Source organism: Danio aesculapii, chromosome 2, assembly GCF_903798145.1.
Source record: "Danio aesculapii chromosome 2, fDanAes4.1, whole genome shotgun sequence".
NCBI lineage: Eukaryota > Metazoa > Chordata > Actinopteri > Cypriniformes > Danionidae > Danio > Danio aesculapii.
Genome location: NC_079436.1, coordinates 9350942 through 9367427, shown reverse-complemented (window position 1 = coordinate 9367427; position 16486 = coordinate 9350942). Strand labels below are relative to the sequence as shown.

General features: G+C 33.5%; 1 protein-coding gene across 1 annotated transcript in view; it reads left to right on the top strand.

Annotated features, from left to right (window-relative positions):
• Positions 1 to 9013: 9013 nt before the first annotated feature.
• xpr1b (xenotropic and polytropic retrovirus receptor 1b) overlaps positions 9014 to 16486 on the top strand; it is a 41965-nt gene continuing 34492 nt past the window's right edge. Inside the window, exon 1 of the mRNA XM_056472281.1 lies at positions 9014 to 9061. Within this exon, the coding sequence (XP_056328256.1) occupies positions 9022 to 9061 (40 nt within the window). The 5' untranslated portion in view covers positions 9014 to 9021. The remainder of the gene's footprint in view (positions 9062 to 16486) is intronic.

Below are 16486 nucleotides of genomic sequence, written 5' to 3'. Positions count from 1 at the left end.
GAAGCTCATAAACATGTAAAGGGTGAGTAAATGATGATAAAGTACTCATTTTTTAGTGAATTGTCCCTTTAAAATCCACATGAACCGGAAACTGCGACCATTTTTCATATTGTGACAGTTCCTTATCAGCATCAGAAACGGAATATTAAATTAAAAAACATTGGCCTTGGTTTGTTTTTTTTCTACTGCAAGCTATTTGGATGTAGTAAAGTAGTTTTCCGGAGAGTTATTACAACCTAGGACACCTCATTTTCAGCATTTTTGTTTGTTGTCATAGCGCTGTCAATACTGACAGTTTGAATGACGTATTTTAAGTATATTAGCCACACCCAATACCTCAGGCAGATGCAGTTTGAGAATTTAACAGGAAACAAACAGGAAGTGTATTTTTAGATTTCAATTAAAGATTACAATTGCAAATATAGTTTTTTTGGTAACACTAACCGCTTGTTAAGTGTGACGTCTCTAGAAGTGGCTTCCGGGGCCAAGTGCTGTATCAAACTGTATGGGGGACTCATCAAATGGTAATAGTAAGTGTTTACAAAGCGCTGTAAACTTTCGAAAATCATGATCGCAATATGTATATCCATGCCTAATATCCGATGGCCAGAAAGTGATACATTTTTTTTTTAGAAATTGTCAAAATTTTGGTATTTGTGATGCAGCAAGTCCAGAAACTGTTGTGTACACTATGATTTTATATAAACTTCACTTTAATGTGTGAGAGGACTAAAAGTGGCCAAAAACAAATATTTTCTCAATTCAAATGAATAGCGGCTTGGACCTAGAAGCAGTATTTCATACGTCACCGATACGTCACGACTTAACAAGCGGATAATAACTACACACTATGAATAATTTATTAAGCATTAGAAAATAGATAATTCATCTGTTAAGCATTAACTCTACATTAATAGACTTTAGTTAGCAGTTTATAAATGCAGATACAAATGCTGTATTCTTGACTTATAAAAACATTTAATGTGCTTAATAGTTGTGTTTTCATACTTAAATACGTATTAATTGTTTATTATTAAATTCATTATTGCATTATTCGCAAATCATTTGTATTTAAGAGTTGGTGGCTTTTAGAATCATTCAGAATGAGTTAGTAAATGATTAATAAACTATCGAAATCAACATTTATATATTTTATTATTCAGGCATATAGTTAATAAATGCCTTATTAACTCAGCTTCATGCAGTTTTGTGACCTAATCTAATGAGGACTATTTATTAGGGCTGTGCGATTTGGAGAAAATATGTAATTGTAATTTTTTTAAAGATTTTGACTTGCGATTTTAATTTTGTATAGTCAAGCTTCAGCTCAATATTCTGTATCGTAGCTTCTTACTGCTAAAACACAGTGAGTGTTAGATAAAAAGGAACTGAAAAGATATTAATTTAATCCAACTTTTAGTCAAATATGTTTATAAATATTCAGAATACTCATTTTTCCCTTGAGCAAACAGTAGTGAGTTAAGGCGTTAGTTACGGCGCCTTTGTGATGTTATGTGTAACAGCTGCAAACAACTCTGAAATTGTATTTTGTTGTTGCTAGCTACTAGATTGAGTGTCACTGGCAATACTTTCAGTTTACTTTTTAGCAAGACGCTCCTCGTATAGCCGCCTGTAGTGTTTTTTGGTGCTGGTTGTTGTATTTCCCTGTGATGTGGCAACAATTTTGCAACAGCTCTTACAAAGGTTTTGTTTAGTGTCTGTGACTTTGAAAGCAAAATATTTCCTTATTATTGACCGTGCTGTTTATCTTTCAAACGCTTCCGCGGTTTCCTATTTGTTTTATTGTGGGTGTTCCGCAGAGTTTGGTTGTGCATTTCTGATTGGGCAGAATAAAAGTGTGCTCACTCAATTGGCTAAAAAGACTCACACACAGACGGCAGTCACGCATTTGCTCTGAGTGGGGGAAATTATAAAATCTATTCGCGATTTGATTTCGATTAATCACACAGCCCTACTATTTATGCTTTGTATATCCCTTATAAATGACAATTAAATGCTCAGTATCAAATGAAGAATAAATGTTTGCAATCTTATCTAAAAAATAAATTATTGTAAACTTTAAACATCGCTGAATAACAGGAGTGTCAAAATACAATTAGAAATAAATACAATTAAATAAAATTGGATAAAACAACAATCGTTTAACAATATTATGATGCAACATTTCAATGTTATTTAGCGATGTTTAAACTGCACAGTAATTTTATTTTAGATAAGATTGCAAAATAGTATTTTTTTATTTGATTACAGTTTCATTTGCGTATATCTTTAAATGAATAGAAATTATTAAAGTCATTTATTTTATTTTTTCCTGTTTATAAAATAACTGAGCCTTTAATTGTCATTTCTAAGGGATTTATAAAGCATAAATAGTCCTCACATTAGATTGGGTCACAAAACTGGATGAAGTTGGCTTAATAAAGCGTTTATTAACATACAAATTAACTCTTAGTATATGCCTGAATATTAAGATATATGAATGTTAATTTGATTAGTTTATTAATCATTTACTTCCGAATTCTGAATGATTATAAAATAGCACCAACTATTCTTAAAGAAGTAGTTTGTTAATAATGCAATAATTAATTAATGAAAAAATAATCATTAGCAAAGTATGAAAATACAATCATTAAGCACATTATAAGTGTGCTTATAAGTCAAGAATATAGCATTTGTAGCTGTATTCATAAACTGCTTACTAACGTCTAATGCTTAATAAATGATGAATTAACTATTTGCTAATGCTTAATAAATGATTCATAATGTGTAGTAGTTATAAAGTGTTACAGTTTTATTTATTTATTAATGACATGCACAGATTAATTGTTCACAACAAAACTAGTAATGTGAGCTAACAAAATCAATACGGTCTGTTTTGTTTTCATGTATACTTTAAGCAGTTAAAGCAGTAATAATCATTATCCATATTCCACTCCTCTAAATATAAGTTTACCTTTTACGTTTAGTTTTTGAAACGCCTGATCAGCAGTATTTTGCTAACATTTTACAGCTGTACATTTTTAAACAGTTTAAAACTTTATGTTAGTATCAGCAACATCAGTGTTGCCTTTAAATAAATTAGGCTTTGGTATCTGATGTCCTCTCCGGTGCTTATGGTTTTACTCACGGATGTCTGACCTCGATTGACTGTACAGAATTAATTAAAGGAGTTCCTGCAAAAAAAAAAAATCAATTACATGAATGAGTTTGGTGTTAATCAGCCAAATCACGTTTTTCAGGAAAGTTAGCTTCTGAAACGAAACGTTTTGACCTGATTTGCTGTAGTTCAAAATGTTATCACAGTTTTATCTTTTATTTTAGTTTTGGTATTAAAAATTGGTGCATAGCAGCAGTTTGCACACAATAGGGCTGCACAATTTGTCGTTTCAGCGTCAGTATCACAATGTGACCATTTGCACATCACAGGATATGCAATGTTGAGTTCATATTTATTATAATTCAGGTTAGAATTTATCCTTTTTTTTTCATGTGTTTTTGAGGCCTGTGACTGTATAATGATTTTAAAAACATTCAGGGATAAGAACTTGTACCATTTATAACTTTAATAATGATGAATGTTATTGAATTGTTTTTAGATATATATATATATATAATATATAATATATATATAATATATATAGATACTATAATATATATATATATATAATATATATATATATATATATATTATATATATAGATATATATATATATATATATAGATATATATGTATTATATGTATATATGTATATATATACATATATATATATATATATAATATATATATATATATATGTATATATATGTATATATATATATGTATATGTATATGTATATATATATTATATATATATATAATATATATATATATATATTATATATATATATATATATAACATATATAATATATATATAATTATATATAATATATATATATCTACATACATATATATCATATATATGATATATAATATATATATATATATATATATATATATATATATATATATGTATATGATAATATATATATATGTTATGTATATATATGTATATGTATATATATTATATATATATATATATCTATATGTATATGATATATATATATATATATATATGTATTTAAATATGTATATAATATATATAATATAGTTATATATATATATATATATATATATATATATATATATATAATATGTATTGGCCCAAAAATGTAAAACAGGAAATACATTAAGACCATTGTTATTGTTTACATTCCTCAAAATGGTCAAAATATGATATACTTGATATTATATTATGTATTTGACACTGTATTTGAATAAAAGTTTCATAGAAGCACTCAATGCAGTTATAATACAGATACTAAGATGTAGATGTTATTTTGTTAGCTTGCACAATTGTGTTTCTTTTCTCTCTTTCACTTTAAATTTTATTTTTTATCAGTTCAATTCAGAGGTCGTGTGATGATCTAAATAGCCAAGTAGCTTGATGGGTAGGCAGGCAGTAGTTTTTTTTTGGTTTTTTTTTTTCGGGGTGATTGTCTTTTTCCTGTCAATATCTCATGATGTAACAATGAGGCTTCATGACTAATAGAGGGCAAGCCAAACATTGATGTGTTTACATAGATTTTTCATTCCACAGGCAAAGTTACAGCCTCCCTAGCTCCTCAGTGCCAGATTTCTCCAATAGACTATATAACCTAGTGTGATGTGAAAAACGAGGACATTATCCTTCTGAACACTATGCCATATAGGATCTTCATTTTAAATAAACATCCCTGAAGTTAAAGTTTATAATTAAAAAAAACAATTGCTACACTGCAGTGCTCATGGTGACTCGAGTTTGATTCCCAGTGCCCCACACATTCCTGTCTACACTCTACAATATATGAACAAAGCCAAAAATCAATACTCAGTAATACTCAATACTGATTTTTTTAAAATCCTAAAAATTATTTCTGGTGACAAAACGCTGTAGGCCAAACTATGGCTAGCGTTGTATTGGAATTACTTCTGGTGCAACAATCAGGAAATTTGAGAGATCGATAACTGCTAATTTCACATTGTTATAATGATATTTATAACACTGTTTTTCCCCGCTGAACATGAGAATCAAAGCTAAATGCAGTTTAATGTGTTAGAATAGAATAGGTATGGGACGATAACTGTTTTCAAGGTGTACCGTGGTTTGGAAAGTCAAGGTTTTAAAACCGCCAACATTTTCTGTAATACCGTTCCTAAGGTATGTGTACGATTTTTTTTTATTTTATTTACATTTTTGTTTTGTTTTTGAGGACAACAGTATCTTCAGTAGAAAAAAATATCCAAAGATGCTGTTTTAAATAGTTAAGAAATCTGTGTTTTTGAAACAAATGAAGACAGCAGAAGCCTGACATGTATATTATTCCAAAATATTATTAATCTTTCAAAAAAATAAATATATTGTTTTTAAAGGGGGAAAAAATTAAGAATATATTTTAGAGCAGTGAGCACAATACCGTGAAACCGTGATTTTTTTTAATGCAAGGTTATACCGTTAGAATCTTATACCGGCCCATGCCTAGAATAGAGTTGACTTGTATAGACAGTAGTTCTATATAACACTGTGACTCACCCCAGAAACTGATCTGTGATAACAACAAATAGTTATCAAGGTTAACTACGGTTGTTCACAGTTGATCTAAACAGTTTTTTCAAAACCATTAGCAGATTTTCTAATAGGCACAAATGGAATACATGCTACTAAAGACATATGGTGCATTCAAAATCCACAAGTAAGTAGTTACTAAATTTGAATTCAAACTTGCTTCACGACTGTTAGAAAAGGACATTTAAAAATGGTAAATAATATGTATATGAGTAGTATTAATGGAATTGGGGATGTACTATATTCGTATTTTAACTTCACTTTTCATTCATAAATCTTCTCTAGTGGCCTCACTAGGTGTTAGTCAAATGTGCACTTCACAATTTTGGCAGAAGTAACAGATCATTTTGGGCTGCGCAATATATTGTTTAACATCGATATTGCGATGTGCACATCTGCAATATTCACATCGCAGGACCTGCAAAGTCAGCTTGGGATTATAATTAACCACGAACCACAGTTCAGTACACGATTTGTGGACTCATTGTGAATTTTAACCATAATCTAATAGTGTGAAAGATTTTTATTTGAATGTGTTTTTAAGTGCTGCAACTGTTAGATTTAAAGCAAATTTAAACCATTTGGGCAGAAGAAATAATAAAGTTTTCCACTTTAACAAAGAATAATTGTGTTTAATTATTTATATGAATGAAGACTATACAGTGTCGTTTTAGATTTGATAATTGGATTTCTGTACCTCTATATTGTTAGATTCCACTGAAAACCACAATGCGATGTTAGTTTCATTTTATCTTTGTTCTGTTATTTTCATCTTTGCTTTAATTTGTTAATTTTTGTATTTTATAGAGATGTCTTTCCAAACAGTTACTTAAGTCATATTGTGAAACTATATTCATATCACAATATATATTGCAGAAATACAAATATCACAATGTCAGTTTTTTCCAATGTCATGCAGCCCTAATTTTGGGTACTTCTCACTTGCTATTTTTCAAACATTGAAAACACACCTTGCTCTACAGTGCATTGAAATATGTGTTTTGCTTTTGTATTTGTACCCCATCTGGAATGTGTACTGAATAAGTAACAGCGGTATTTACCAGCTTGACTAGTTAAATCAGAAGTAAACAGTACAATTTGTTAGTTAATTTGGATACATGCTATTAGACTTTGATGATTATTACTTTTTATTTAATCGCCCTGCCCTACTCGTAAACTTACATAAAGTCCTTGTGCTGCAGGTATAAGAAGGTTTGCTGAAGGTTCAGCTGTCGTGCAGCAACGGGTTTGAATCTTTAAAACTATGACAGTTCGTATTCATTGAAAAGTAAGAATGATTAGTAAATCCATATGAAAACTCCATTAAAAGTGATGTTGTGTCTTCAGTTTCGGCTCAGGCGTGCTTTGTACTCACACTACAAACGTCAAAGCCCAAATGAACGGGCCAGGACCAGCCAACTGAATCACGCCTGGCCTGAATCAGGGCACTCACACTTGTCAAACAAACTGGAAAATGGGAGTCAAACTATGTTCAGTTAGCCTAGTGCGAGTACCCCCTTATTCATTTAATCAACATTACTAACTAGCATTACTTATTATGACTGCAATTTCAAGGGAAATTCATTAGCTTTTTGTCATGACTGCAGCTGCAGCCTAAATTTTTTTTTTTCCTTCTCTCTCTCAAACTGTTAAGTGGACAGTTGTGTAACCACTCTGAAAATGGACTCAATACAATTCAAACTAATTTCCAGTCGACTTTAGTGATTTAAAAATACAGTGCATCCGGAAATATTCATAGCTCTTTACTTTTTCATGTTACAGCCTTATTCAAAAAGGATTAAATCCCTTTGTTTCCTCAAAAATCTACACAAAACCCCATAATGACAATGTGAAAGAAGATTTTTTGAAATTGTCGCAAGTTTATTAAAAAAAAAAAAATCTTTAAAAATCACATGTACATAAGTATTCACAGTCTTTGCTGTGAAGCTCTAAATTGAGCTCAGGTACATTCTGTTTCCACTGATCATTCTTGAGATGTTTCAGCTTAATTGGAGTTCACCTGTGGTAAATTCAGTTGATTGGACTTGATTTGAAAAGGCATACACCTGTCCATATTAGGTCCCAGGGTTGACAGTGCATACCAAAGCACAAACCAAGCTTGAAGACAAAGGAATTGTCTGTAGAACTCCGAGACAGGATTGTCTCAAGGCACAAGGCTGGTAAAGGTTACAGAAAAATTTCTGCTGCTCAGAAAATTCCTATGAGCACAGTGGCCTATCATCCTAAGTGGAAGATGTTTGGAACCACCAGGACTCTTCCTAGAGTTGGCCGGGTATCTAAGCTGAGTGATCGGGGAGAGGGGCCTTAGTCAGGGAGGTGATCAATAACCCAATGGTCACTCCTCCTGCGTTCTTCTGTGGAGAGAGGAGAACCTTACAGAAGGACAACCATCTGTGCAGCAATCCACCAACCAGACCTGTGCGGTAGAGTGGCCAGACAGAAGCCACTCCCCACCTGGAATTTGCCAAAAGGCATCTGAAGGACTCTCAGACCATAAGAAACTAAATTCTCTAGTTTGATGAGTCTAAAATTTAACTCTTTGTAGTGAATGCCAGCGTTACGTTTGGAGAAAAAGGATAGAGGACAAACATTTCCAAAGACAGGTGTGCCAAGCTTGTGGCATATTCAAAAAGACTTGAGGCTATAATTGCTGCCAAAGGTGCATCAACAAAGTATTGAGCAAGGCTGTGAATACTTCTGTACATGTGATTTTCAGTTTGTTTTTGTTTTATCAATTTGCAGCAATTAAAAAAAATCACATTGTCAATATAGGTTATTGTGTGTAGAATTTTGAGGAAATAAATTTAATCCATTTTGTAATAAGTTTGAAACATAGAAAATGTGGAAAAAGTGAAGTGCTATGAATACTTTCCGCATCCACTGTATATACAGTATATTGGCCCAAAATTTAATTTGAAGTTTGATCAATGTCCAATCAGAGATTTAAAAGTAACATTGGCCAATCAGTCAGTGTAATCCATACAAAAATGCTGCAAAATCTCTCTCGTTGTATCTTTTTTTTTAACAAAATGGTTTGTCCTCCTTTTTTCTGATTCAAGGTCATTATGTGTTTCATAGGGGATATCCAATTCTAGATTTGGGCCTAGTTAAAAACAGCCATTTCCTCTATTATTCTTTTAGCTTTAGTACTTCCTTTTCTGTACCCAAGAACTCGCGTCTTTCTGTCACACTCCGTCTGCATCCTGGCAGTCGTTCCCTTGTCAGTCAACGCTGGCGCAGTGCCAGTCACATGCTGCTTTGTAATATGAAAGCCTGTTGTCTGACCTCTGGAAATGATGTTTGATATTCTTCTCTTCTCCACAGGCTTTTAAAGAAATGTTGTATTCCGCCCAGGATCAGGCCCCATCGATTGAAGGTAAACACATAATTGTTTCATGTCTGTCATTACAGTGCAAACATATTATGTGCTCTACATGACTGAACGATGGTAATCAACCCATAAGCATAAAATGTGTAAATCTAAATCATCGAACAGAATCGCACAAATAAAGACTTTCTATCTGCCTCTGGCCAGACAAACAGTTTGAACAGAACATAAATCACCTTCAAAGAGTGCCCTAGATCTATTTCATAAGCCTTAACATATGTTACCAGAGCATACACACAATAATTGATGTGCCTTATAAATGCAGTATGGTTGAAATGAAATGTAAATCTGTTAATTTTGGATTACAGTTTAATGACGTGACTTAAAATATAAAGATTGTGTTTCAGATTGTGTCACCTTGAATGATTTGATCATATTGAATAGACACCACACACACTAATTTTGACAAAATTAAAAAGTCGAAATCAATTGTAAACCTTAAAATAGGTCATGGTTTTTATCATATAACAGCCATGCACAGAGTTTGTGTAACCTATATTCGATTAGCACACAGCAAAATTAGTTTCAGTATTAATATTAACGTATTGTTAATGTATACTTCATACTTACATACTTTAATACAACCTGTCAACCATGACAATCGGAAATTCCTTTGCTTGCAGTTTTTGTGTGTGTGTGTTTGTACCAAAACAAACACCCGTTACTGTCTCTACGGCTTCTTTGTTTGACATCATGCATGTGTTTTCAGGAAAAAAGCTTTGTTTTGGGTTGAGTTTGTGCAGTTTCAGCAGGTACAGAATGTTCTGTTATGTCATTTGTTTTTGTCAGTAATTTAGCCCTAAGCAAGGCCTGCTTAAAGCTGCTGTATGTACATTTGTTTTACTCTTCTTATAGATACCATGAAATTAAGTTTTTTAAGATGTTAGTATTAATATTTTTAGTTTTTAGGATATCTATAAGCTAGTGCGCACTAAAATATTGACTGCGTTTACATGGACATCAGTAATTGAATTATTTGCCTTAATCTAATTAAGATTATAATAAGATTAAGGCGTTTACATGAGTTGCTTTTTGAATGTACCTTTCATGATCACGTTTTGCATGTTATAGCACATAATTCGATTAACGTTGCTCATTGCGTCACCACGCTATCCACGTTTCCTCTGTAGTTTCAACTAATTTCGGGTGTTTCATTTTTAATTCGTCAACTTTAACTGCACTTTGGCACTTTTAATTTCATTCGGAAACATTTCATGCATGCCCCACACGTCGAAAAGTCCTACATGACGTTAATAGTTCGATTAAGGTGTTTACATGTCTGTTCAATAATGCGACTAAAATCAGCATACTCCACACGTCTTAATTCGATTTTTCTTCAGTTCGAATATGACCATTATCAGATTAAATTAATCTTAAGATTAAAATTAAGATTAAAATCGCTGTTTACATGGTGGACTCTTAATCAGACTATTGTCTTTATCACATTATAACCGAATTATTGGTGTCCATGTAAACGTACTCAGTGACAATTTGCGTTTAGGACATGAAACTATTATAAACATGTGAAGCTGGTAGTTTGTCTGTTCGCTGTTGCAAGAAGACTTGTAGTTTGTCTCTTCATGTTTCGTTTGAGATTACATCAAACATCGAACAAAACTGCTAATTTCAAAACATTTCATCGAATCTTTAAGTATAAAAATACATCATATGTTTGTAGATATTTCAGAAACATGCTAAGTGAACATATTTGTTTATCTGAAAAATAATTATTCTGCTTTGTGCGTTCAGTGTCGGAATGTCTATCTTTGTTTTGGTCTCTATGACCTTCCCACTACCTGAATACCCAATTATATTTCAGCACCCCTTGTTGCCTTGGTGGAAACTGTACTTCATTTCCGTCATGAAGGTTTTCAATAAATGTGGGTGCAGCCAATAATGGCCCGTTTCCACTGAGTGGTACAGTACGGTTCGGTTAACCACTGGTTGTTTGTAGGGCTGCACGATTCTGGCTAACATGAGAATCACGATTTGTTTTGCTTAAAATCAAGATCACGATTTTCTCAAAATTCTGTAGATGTAAAATAAAGGTTAATATGAATAGGCTAATATTATTGTTATTCTCAAACATATGGTAAAACAACAATAATACCATAAGGCGTATGTGTAAATCTACTGTTGGTTAAAATGCTAAATTTTGTATAGACTTGATGGTGGACTTGAATAGAATTTAAAAATGTCCTGTTTGTTAATTCACAGTAAAGCGAGTTAATCACAATACAACTATTCATAATTCTGAAGTTCATTTCTTTTGTTTGAGACATATGCTTGCATTCTGACATTGACAACATGACACATTTGTCATAATCAAATTTCCTCTTGCATTATATTCAACATTATAGGCTGGTGTAGTTATACTGACCCAGTAAACATTTATTCTCATGCACAACAATTTGCTATGAAATAAAAAACATGTCAAGTGCTTGTCGTAACTGTAAAATGCGAAATGATCATTTAAATGATGTATGCGCCGGTTTCACTTTTACTGCCCAGTCTGCTCATGTCATGGCTGCTGTCACTTTGAGAAAAAAACATGCAAATCATACTTCCCGCTCTGCTCTCAAATGATTGCGCTGCGCAATCTATGCAGGTTTTGTTCGCTAAAGTAGACGTCATTTGTGGGCACGCGTGCGTCCTCTCAGTAGTAAACAAACAGTGAGTCAGTTCAGGTGTGATTTTTAGGCCACAAAATGTCATTACATGAATACAGAAATGACATTTTTGGGTGAATTATACCATATAAATACAGTATGTGACTCTTTTAACGCCATTTGGTTGCTGTCCATGTTGCTGTGAAAACTTATGTGTCTGCCTTTACGCTTCTCTCCTGACCATGAACATATAATTGGCTGCATCGTAGAAAAGCTGAATTAGGATCATATGTAGGGTCGAATCGGGATCGCAACCTTTTTTGATTAATCGTGAAGCCCTAGTTGTTTGACATAGGGTTGGTCTGTTGTTTGCCACAATTTTTTAAATTGGATTTTTGAAGACCGAATTCATAACCCTTCATCCACCAATGCTGGATGACAAAGCAAAAATTCTCTTGGCTCAAATTGTGAAAGACAGCTTAATTTTTTACAGGTAAATTGACCATCCATTGTCATGAACCCCACTAAAGGTCTTTAGGATGTGTTGTTCGCTTCACATCGGGGTTCTTTTTAGGATTGGACATCATTTTTAGGACCATCTTTAGCATTGGTTATAGTGTGCATTTGCCATGACCATTCATCATGAAATTGTTTCGACTTCTTACTGCTGTAGGGAAAGAAAGAAAAAAAAAAAACGTTCCATCAGAAACTCTTGTACTCGATGTTAAACCAAAAAAAGTGATAATGCAATCACAGAATGTCTGGACCTTTTGATCCATTATTCTAGCTTACCATCTGGCCATTTTCACATTCACAGTACATGCCAAACAGTGAAAAAGGATCGTGTTTCTCTTTTTTACCAGAATGGTTCACATTCAAAAAAAAAAAAACTGACGTCTAGAAATAGCGGCAGATTTAAGACTTTGACCTAATACCGCTGCATGTTGTTTACCTCGGTGGAGAGGTAAGCATGACCGAACACCCAATGAGGGGGGAGAGCATGCTCAAAGCCTGGCGGCTAATCAGCAGGCCAATCAGAAATAATAAATAACACCTGTTTATTCTAGTGATTGGGCCGGAGAGACACCCTTCTTAAGGAGAAAAGAAGGAGCAGCCGAGAGAAGAGAGAACACACACACACATTTGCTCTGTGTGTGATTACGGAGAAAATAAAAGACATTTACTCACCTGAAGTCTTTTTCTTCCCACAACACAAACGAACGTTACTACAACCTCATTGCATTCAGTGTAAAAAAAATACACTGCACATCACATTTTTGTTTGTGTGTGCAGCACTTGCTTTTCAATGTCTTGGGATTGATTCTAGCATTCAACTCTCATATATATTCAATCCATTCATTCACCTCCAGTCTTGCATGCTGGGTCTTTCCTTTTCACACAGACATTTTTGTTTCACAGACACACTTTGGGATTTTAATCCCGCCCTGATCTGCCATGTCTGTCTTTTGTTCACACGATCTTCTTAAAAACTGAAATTACCTACAGTTTTTCAGCAAAATCAGCGGTCCCATGAGAAATCTAATCACATCTGAATGTGAATGTCTTGAATTGCTGAAAAAGCTTTTTTTTTTTAGAATGCCTTTTCTTATGTGTGTTAGTCAACGTGAACTACTATACAATCTCTAGCATGCTGGTATTCAGGTTTCTGTAGACCAATAATGGAAGTAGATGGGTCTTCTACCCTGGGAAGAAATAAAACAAATAAATCAACAAGAAGTGCCAACAAACGTTAAGAGTAGCTTAAGACTGGCAACTGTAGTATCAGTTTTAGGTATGTGTACTTTAATTTCTGCAGTCATTCTGCTTGTTGAATGTATATATTTTTTATATTAGTGTACAAGATCCATCTGAAAATTTATCTGTGATTCAATCACTTTCAATTTCTCATCACATAAAAAACACTACACAATGCACATGTTCTTCTGACATGTCAAATATCACCTTTGCAGAGTAGATCTTCCTCTTTCACACACTAAAAGCGTCCATTACCATGAAACAGCTAATGTAGGATGTTTTATTTAACATTTCAAAGTGCTTTAATCTTCTAATTTCAAAATACATTTGAGCAGATTTCATAAATTGTGTTCAATGGACTTTTTTCAATTCTGTTCCTGAAATGTTCTTTTATCGTATCTTGAACATGTGGTCTTGTGCAGCGTCCACATGTAAAACACAGACACTCTTTCCTGCGTAAAAAATAAGTAAATGTTAGTCCAGTCCAAAACCATACCTGAAATAACAGACATTTGGAAAACCTGTCCCATCCAAATCTTGTAGAGAGCCAACTAATGGTTTCCACTGAGTGGTACAGTACGGTACGGTACGGGTCACCTTTATCAGGCTTGCGTTTCCATTGCCAAAAGGGTACCAATGGTGGGCGTGGTGTAGGACAGAAAGTTTCAGTCGACGTCATTCTCGCTTGAGGAATGTTACAGTAAGTCTGTACAGGTCATTCATATATCATATGAGAAGCACTACTCACAGAACAAATGCTTTATACATATAAAATACTTGTGTATAAATGTTCATTACTAACCTTTCTATGAACATGAGTTGATTAAAACTGCAGATCAATGATGCCAAATAACCTTCTGTAACGTCTGCGATTAATAAATAAAATGCAACATATATGAACGCATACACACCCTTACAGCCTTAGTAATGTTACCAATTACTAGGCCCCATGGAATTTGTGCGCGCAGAATTCTGCAGATTTTCCACAGAACTGCGCAGATTTTTAGGCAATCATTAATTCTATTATTTCCTTGAGTAAATGTGTGTAATATCTATATTTATTCAGTTTTTAATTAATTTCAGTAATATTATTGACTAATATGAAATGTTCATCTGATTTATTTACTCTACAGTTTGTACAGTAATATTTTCTGTCTTTTAGTAGAGATATTATATGAGAGACTTGCTTTGTTTACCAAATAAAGTGGATCTAATTGGATTTGCGTTTTAAACTTTAAATAAAAGTTTAAAAGATATTATGTTTTATTTTATATATTAAGGTTTTAGTTATGATACTCCCAAAATAATTCCGCAGAAATTCACAGATTTTTACCAAAATTCTCCGCAGAAATAGCAAAAAATGTCTGCAGATTCCGTCTGGCCAATTACCAATTACAAAAAAACTACACACAGCTTACATTTAGTCCTTATTTGGGTTCAAAAACAACATGCAACACAAAGCCCACAGTCAGTGCAAACCTCTCATCTGTATCTTTATTCTTCACCAGCACATTTAACCTCTTGTTAGGAAGTAATTCTGTCATTCCGAGTTCATAAAAGTTCAAAAGACGTTGATAATAGTTAAACATGCCAGTTCGTTCATCTTTTAGGTTGCTGAATCATTTGCTCCTTTGTTTTCTCGGGCTTCTCCTTTGTTTTTTTTGCGTGTCACTCTCACGCATTGTTCGTTTCTGAAAGGATCGGATGTCAGAAGCACTTTAAGAATCACGCGCACGTTATTATCATCAGCTCAAGAAGTTCGTTATTTCAAATATATACACGCAGTGAGCGTACAAGAGAAAGCAAAACCGCTTGCACTTTAGACGGCCTTGTAAACAACTACAGGCACAGGTATATTCTGTTCTTCTTCTTGGCTTTGTGGCTGTTCATCAAGACAACGACGACCAGGTTTGTTTAAGCTCGGGTACTGTAAGTCCGTACCGTACCACTCAGTGGAAATGGGACAAAAATGAAGCAATATTACATTACTCACATGACCAACATAGACAATTTCAAGGACCTCACATCAGATGTGCCAGAACATTTCTACCCCCTTTCCTGAAAAGCTTGGAATGCATTGATAATTCTGAATGTTCATGAACCCACACTCAAACTGTTTCCTAATGGCGAAGATTTCAACTGACCAAATTCAGTGTAGGGTTACCTCACTACAGCGAACATGTTTGCCATAGTTTGTTATTCTTGGCACAGAATTTAGCTTTGTCGGAATATAATGTCTAAACATGAGTGATAAGGAAAACCTTTGTCTCAGTTGTAATGCTATCTGTTAGTTCCCGGGGCTCGGTGCACAATGTATAGCTATTGGAAACTAATGGAGGACTGTTCTAGCACACAGATAAGCAGTGATTTGCATCCAAAGGTTACAACACACACACACACAACACGTGTCCAGATGCTCATTTTTCCTACAAGAGTGCGCTACAGCTCTCAAAGAGCCATAAACCTGCACACTGAGTGTTTTTCTAAGCTGTGGGATGATGGTAGTTATGATTATCCAGAAATAACTATAATCTTGAGTCAAAGCTTGTGGTTTTTCTGGGTGGTGATAATTGTGCTTAATGGTATTGTTTAAGTACAGCTATGATTTTGAGGGGAAATTGCGTGACCAGTTTTTTGTTAATAAGGTACTGATTTTTTTTTTTGATGACGGATATCAGAAAGGGCTGATGATGCAGGCGTTTGAAGTCATAAACCCATCATTTGAAGTGTTTTACGTATAACAAGGATATGTTACTGATTATGACCGTCTTTACTTGTTAGTACTTCACTGTCTTGAAGTACTTGCATTTCTTAATGGAGGTTTATAGATTTATATACAGTTTATATACAGAGCTTTATATATCTTTTTAGCTCGTTTAACAAACACTCTACAGCTGTGTCATTTCTCTGAAGTAATTACATTTGATTTCATTTTGGTTATGCTTTCTGCTCTGCTTTTTCTGCAATTGTTTATGTATAGCAAAATTATTTTATAGTCGCACCTTGGTGCCTTTTTAGGCATTCTGTTGACTCTGCAACTACATCAATA